The sequence below is a fragment of the Corylus avellana genome, chromosome ca7 (genome assembly GCF_901000735.1).
Source record: "Corylus avellana chromosome ca7, CavTom2PMs-1.0".
NCBI lineage: Eukaryota > Viridiplantae > Streptophyta > Magnoliopsida > Fagales > Betulaceae > Corylus > Corylus avellana.
In genome coordinates, this window is record NC_081547.1 from 5898146 (window position 1) to 5904984 (window position 6839).

Here is a 6839-nt window from a genome sequence, read left to right on the forward strand (position 1 = left end):
GCCACCCCCTTTGGCCATGGGGGTGGCCAGGCCACCCCCATTTGGCCAGATGGGGGTGGCCGAGCCAACCCCTGGGCACCAGGGGGTGGCTCGGCCCCCCCCTTGGGCTCCAAGGGGGTGGCTCCTTGGTGCTCAGGGGGTGGCTCGGCCACCGCCATCCGGCCAGATGGGGGTGGCCAGGCCACCCCCTATTTTTTTCCGTTTCTTTTTTAAAAAAAATACATTTTTTTTTTTAAAATTAAATATGTGCCACGTGTCAACGTCTGATTGGTACACATGTCAGCCCTAACGGTCAACTAACGAATGGACTAACTTGGTCACTTATCAAAACCACAGGGACCTCATGTGATAAAAATGAAACCCCAGGGGAGAAAAAATAAAGTTGGAAAACTCTAGGGGGGTTTGGAGTATTTAACCATTTTTTTTAATTTTTTGTTTTTGAAAGATAGAGCAATTATGGGTTGAAATGCTACTTTTTTGGATTTACCTACATGGAGAGGGAGACCAAGATAAATAAGGTTTGAAGCTGTAGGTCTATGGAATAATACCCCTGATGTTGTTGATGACTGAATCTAGTGTGTTTTTATTGAAAATGATAGCAAATTTGGAAGCATTAATAGCTTGTCCAAACCAACTGCAATAAGAATCTAAACAAGATATAATAGTAGTAGCGCAAATGTTGCTCTTGCAAAGATAATAAGATTATAAGCAAAGAGAAGATGTGAAATAGGAGAGCAATTCCTAGCAATTTTAATACCTTTGAGAAGACTAAGAGATTCATGTCTATGTAGTAGACGTGATATGACTTTAGTGCCCATAATAAATAGGAATGGAGATAAAAGATCACCTTGACACAGACCTCTAGCTGGGGAGAAGAGACTAAAAGGATTACCGTTTATCATAATAGAGAAGTAAGTGGATGTGGTACAGATTCACCCAATTGATCCAAATAGGGTGAAACCCAAGTTTGGACATAATGGATAAAAAGAAATTCTATTCCATTCGGTCAAAAGCTTTTTTCATATCAATTTCTACAGCCAAAAGACCACTTCTACCTTTCTTGGATTTGAGAGTGTGAATCAACTCGTGAGCTAATATAGAATAATCCTGGATATTTCTCGAAGGAACAAAAGCATATTGATATGGAGAGATAAAGTGGTGGAGAAGCCGCTTAAACTTGTTTGCCAGAATTTGGGAGATGATCTTATAAATAATATTGTAGAGACTGATAGGTTTGAAACGATTAACTGAGAAATGACCCAACTGTTTTGGAACCAGAGCAACAAAAGTGTGATTTTGTTCATTCAATAGATGATTTTTCTTGAAGAAATTCCAAACACTCTAGAGAACGACATCTTTAACAATACTCCAATATTTTTTTATAGAATAAGGCTGTAAATCCATCTGGGCCTCGAGCTTTGGTTGATCCAAGACTAGTTAAGGCATTGAAAATTTCATGTTCTCATGGAATATAGCAAAGATTAATAACTTCTTCTTGAGAGATAGAGCAATTATATAAAGACAGAAGATCATCTATGATAATAGGAGTAGATGAAGTAAATAAATTATGGAAATGGTTTATGAAGCAGCTCCCAATTGCATGTATTTCACATATCCATATTCCTGGAGATAATTTGAGTTGTTCAATGGCATTCCTTCGTCTCTTGATTAGCGTAGAAGTATGAAAGAATTTTGTATTCAAATCTTTACAGGTGAGCCAAGTTTCTCTGGACATGTTTTTTCAAAGAGTTTCTTCCTGAAGAAGTAGATCATCAAGTTGTTTTTTGAGAATGAATTCTTAGTCTGAGGTCTGTGGGGAGAAATTCGATTGTTGGACGGTATCAGTCAAACGAATGGTATTATCTATTTTTTGGTTGATATTACCAAAATGGAGAGTATTTAAGACCTTGAGGGCAATTTTGGTGGATTTCAGTTTTCTAGTTAGTGAATTAGCTGGAAAGCCTGAATGAAATGTGTTGGGGAGAAAATATATCACCATGGGCCCTACCTATTTTACACTTATTTACAATATGACATCACCCACTCACCTAATGACACATTTACACACTTATTACACTCATAAATGAGGGAAAGAATGAAGGAGGGGGATGGGTTTCTTCCTTCTTACCTCTCCCTCACGACTCTCTCTGACTGGCTCTAGAGACTCATGTCTCTCTCGGACACTCTCCCACGTCTCTCTCTACAAGAGACTCCCACATAAAGTTTCTCATACTTCCAGTATGTTTCACACACACACACACACGCTGGATCATTAGAATCAATTTTCTATTGTTTTTCTCATTTCATAAGCAAAGATGCTAATTTAAGCATCGGAGAATCTTCAACCCCAATCGGAAACCTTCTGACCTTGTCTTTCTTTTGCAGGAACACCATTGCTGTACAGGAAATTCTCTTATAGCTCAACCATGAAAAAATATCACTGAGATAGCAGATCCTAGGACCAAAAAACGCACCAACAAAATGTATCCCAAGTTGTTGAAATAACATTGCCACATGATGGATCTTTCGTCCAAAATTCCTCAAAACGAAAAGGTCGGGCAGAAAGAGAGTTGAGGTAGAGGACCCCCACCAGAAATCTTTTGCAAAAAAACGTCTTTCTTTTTTTGTTAGTTAAATGCTATATTTCTCAAACGAAATCCCAAATAAGCTCTAAGACAAATTAGGGAAGCTCTCCAAAACGCTTTCCTCATATATGTGGACACTCATTCCATGCTGCTAGAGCTCTTCCACCATCTCACATCCCATGGTACGATCACTGTCCAAGGTTTCATATTTGAGAAATGCTACACAACGCTCCACTCTCACATTTTTAAGTGTGCACACCCTAACCTGATAGTGAGAATTACAATTGGACTCAAAATTTAATATTAATAATGATCCATTCATAATATAATAACAATTTTCACTGTCACGTCAGAGAGTGTAAAGACCATTGAATTAAATGAGTTAGTCTTATATCCCTGTCTTGACACAACCCAAACTCAACACGCGAACACGAGTTCCTTGCTCACTTGAAATTTTGATTCCCAAACACAACGAAATTTTAAGAAACTTTTTTAAAAGGCGCAGCAGATTGAATGCTGAACTTTTGGTGTCGATCGCAGCAAGCATTATTGAAGCATTTGCATTATACATTTGTGTATAATACAAATAAGCGGGGGTTTTCTAAGAACCGATAAATATTAATTTTTCTGGCATCTTGAAAAGGCCGAAAAAATAACATCGGAAAAATAAAAAAAGGTTTAAGCGCCTGTGACATTATGATTGCTGGTAATATCTTTGAACTCTTCCTAAAAATTCTAATATCCCAATCATTTTATATTACAAAATCTGAATTCTACCATACAAGTCAAAAATCAAATTTGAATACGCGGTTCGGCCATGAAATAGGCAAAAAGTTAGTACTACCGCCCTAAACCAGAGGCCACGATTGCAAAAATCATGGAAGGCATACTATGCATCAGACCAAGCAAATTAACCAAAACAAAGAAAGGCCTGAATGCAAAATTTGCCAAGAGAAGGGAAAAGAAAGCACATCAAATATCAAAAGCTTAAAAAAAAATTGTAAGATTCAAAATAAAGGATAATGGAATAGTTCTATAATTCCACCTAAAATAAGCACATAACGTGTATAGCTTAGAAGGGGGAAAAAAAAAACAAAAACAAAAACAAAAACTACTTAACATAAAGGACAAATTAGGAAATGCTTCTCGCATTCAAAAGAATTGAAATTCAAATATCATAATAGTCCAACATAAACATTGAGATCAAGAATAACAAACCATAAATTCTAAGAAATTTACCCAACAACATTTCGTTCTATCGAGAACAAAACAAATATGTTAAACCCTAGTGTGCAAGCATAAGAGACTGCGGGAGAGAAGGAACAAGTTGAAAGCAATTTTAAATTTTAAGAACCAAAAAGAACTAAACTACAATCACTAAATGCCACAAAAATCCCATTGTGTTACCATTCAGTTTTTTCAATCAGTTCCCCTTCCCCCAAAAGAGAGAAAAACACACACACACACACACAAGTCACATTTCACACAGGGAAAAAGTCATTGCATATTTTATAAGCGAAAGGTACCGTATATAGATCAGCAACTGATTTAAAAGGACTTACTAATAAGTTCACAAAATAAGCATCAATAACGACAAAGTAAAGATTAGTACAAATTTTCTTCTGTTTAGGCTCAGATTTCCCCTTTTCTGATGAGAGTAGCTTAGGTATTACATATTTCCAACAATCTCCTTAAACTCTCCATATGCATGTCACTGCTGAAAAATCCTCTCACGGTCGCCTGCATATAAACAGCCATCTACCAATAGATCAATGTTAAAATGCCGACAGATGCTTTGCCTCATAACCTATTCACTTGTTTCATCATACATTTTTGGGAGAATAATGTTACGTTTCAAAGACACAAAAACAAACAAAGAAAGGCATAAACTATTGTGCGCGTGGGTGTGTGTGCGCAGTTGTGAGCAAAGAAAGAGGTAAGCTACCAGTTTGAACTCCAAATTATTCATACTCCTTAGCCAACCACAACTTTTCACAATAAAATTACTACTAGGTGTCGTATTTTTGCGGGAAATTTTCATATTTACACACACAACAACCCAATTGGAAGCCCAGGTTCTCATATGCATAGACATTTACAATATTTCAAACAAACATTGAAAAGAAGGCCCATCAGCATGCTCTTCGAAAGGAGTAGGATTTTATTTTTCTTATTGTTACTCTTTAAAAGCACAGTCTACAATCACTTGCACTCATAATAAAAATAAGTTTGGTTCCAAAGGAGCAGAGAGAACCTACAAATTTGATATGGATGGTCAAAGTTCTTATCCACAATCTTGCCCCTACAATTTCAAAATTTTCAACATCTTCTGCAATAAATTGAACTCTATTGCTTCGTGTGCGCTTTGCCAACCAATGATTTATAAGCATCACTCTATATTCACTTAAACTGTTTGGTTATATCAATCCATCGAAGTTGGGAGAATTCCATAGGGGTCACAAGCATAGGGCTTGGAATCTTTATTGACCTCCCATATTTCCCTAATCCCTCATGTTTTTCATCATCCTTCCCCCAACTCCAATCTCAACAAAAAATCTAAGATTTATTCAACAAGTACCTCATCCATGCAGCCATTGAGAGGCAAAAAGAAGAAGAGATTACTTGTTTGAGCAACGAAGAATGAGTCCACCATAGCAATCCAGTATTATTCTTAAAAGGTATTTTAACATGTAGCACCCAAAATGGCTTTAGAGTGTCGTGCATCATTAATTACAGCAATAAGATAACAAGCAATTAATAATCAAAGAAATATATGATAATTACTTCCCCTCACAATAACCAAATATTATCATCAGTTCAGAAAAATCAAACCAAGCTTTCATGTCATGATATAAGGATACTAACCCTCCCAGAGGCCAGTGTGACCTTCCCAAATCCATTCTTTCCCACGAATGATGCCTGAACCTACTTAAAACAAAAAATGAAAGCTGAACATCATAAATCAATAAAACTTCACTTGTGAAGAAGAATTAAACAAATTAGTCTCCTTTAAATGTAATTCCTTAATTTACCTTCCACTTGCTCACACTCCCTGAAAGACAGCACGGTGATATTAACATCTACCGGTATCCTGCAACGCACCACAGCTTGATAGGTCTTAGTCTGGCCTCCAGCAGCAACCTCCTTGGCCACAAATGTAATATAATACCTCACCACATCGCAAGACTGAGACATAGCTTTCACAACCTTCCGAAACTTCACCTGAGGACTTTCAGGCTACGCAACAAATAATATCAGTCACAGAATTAATGGAATATAAAACTTCCCTCTTAACAAATATTCATAAATTGTTTATTTTATTTTATTTTTTAAGAAAAAGAAAGACCAACCTTGTGGGTGCGGATCCAGGTGTTGTATTCCTCAATTGCCAAATTCGAATATTGTATGAACTTGCGGGCTTCAACCAGAGTGTTGACATTGCGTGGTTGAATTAAACCAAAACAGATGACGCCACGCATGAGGGGAACATCAAAGCCCTATAACAACAAACAACGAACGAGTGAAAGGCGTGTATATATATATATATATATAGGAGTACGTAGTGACGAAGCCAATTAATTTTACTTACATCATTCTTCGAAACGAGTTCGAGGTAGCGGGCTAATTCTTCGTCGGTTATGTCATGCCAATTACCCATATCAGCATAGAAATCATAGCTGCGCACTTGTTTCTCTTCTTTTTTTGGATGAATTCTCGCTCGCTTCTCGGGCTTGCCGCGGCGGATCTTGTCGGCGTCGAGATTAGGGTTCAGGCGCCTGGATCGCCTAAGAGGAGCAAGAACCGAGGCACGGCGCGTTCGCTTTCGTTGTTGTTTTTCCTCGAGAGGGGGATCTCCTAAATCAGAAAGAGGCGGGTGTCCTCTCTTCTCTTTCTTCTTCCTCACCACCACCTTAACCATCTCTCTCTCTTGACAGAAACCCTAGCAATGATGAATTGTCAGCCGTGCCACAAATCAATGCCTCCGGCCCGCGCCTCTTTTATGTTCTTTTTCTTCTTCTTGCCAACCAAAAAAAAGAGAAGTACAAATATATTTTAGCCCACTTAACTATTATTTATTTTGTAATTATACCTCTAAATTTTAAAAAATGACATTGAGTCCTCGTATACTATCCTTGCATGTCAAATTATACATTTTTGCATTTTCCTTTCCAAAATACCAAATTTAGTAATAAATAAAATTAAAAATATATATATAAATAGAATATACAAAAAATATATAATATTTTCTATATA

At 37.1% G+C, this 6839-nt stretch overlaps 1 protein-coding gene across 3 annotated transcripts; it reads right to left on the reverse strand.

Annotated features, from left to right (window-relative positions):
• Nucleotides 1-4038: 4038 nt before the first annotated feature.
• Nucleotides 4039-6606, reverse strand: LOC132186885 (uncharacterized). Of its 3 annotated transcripts, none has more exons than XM_059600995.1 (5): nucleotides 6175-6605; nucleotides 5936-6082; nucleotides 5618-5822; nucleotides 5451-5510; nucleotides 4039-4343 (listed from the first exon to the last, which is right to left on the reverse strand). In XM_059600995.1, exons 1-5 carry the CDS (start codon nucleotides 6502-6504, stop codon nucleotides 4297-4299), a joined length of 789 nt encoding a protein of 262 aa, XP_059456978.1. In that variant the 5' UTR covers nucleotides 6505-6605; the 3' UTR covers nucleotides 4039-4296. The 3 variants fall into 3 exon arrangements, with proteins under 3 accessions (XP_059456978.1, XP_059456979.1, XP_059456980.1); XM_059600996.1 differs by having other exon boundaries at nucleotides 4039-4325; nucleotides 6175-6603; XM_059600997.1 differs by lacking the exon at nucleotides 4039-4343 and having other exon boundaries at nucleotides 5451-5533; nucleotides 6175-6606.
• Between the last annotated feature and the right edge of the window lie 233 nt (nucleotides 6607-6839).

Coding starts and splice junctions, on each gene's coding strand:
- LOC132186885 (XM_059600995.1), bottom strand. CDS start 6,504: ATGGTTAAGGTGGTGGTGAGGAAGAAGAAAGAGAAGAGAGGACACCCG. Junction 6,083..6,174: donor AACTCGTTTCGAAGAATGAT/GTAAGTAAAATT, acceptor TTGTTGTTATAG/GGCTTTGATGTTCCCCTCAT. Junction 5,511..5,617: donor GGAGTGTGAGCAAGTGGAAG/GTAAATTAAGGA, acceptor TGTTTTAAGTAG/GTTCAGGCATCATTCGTGGG.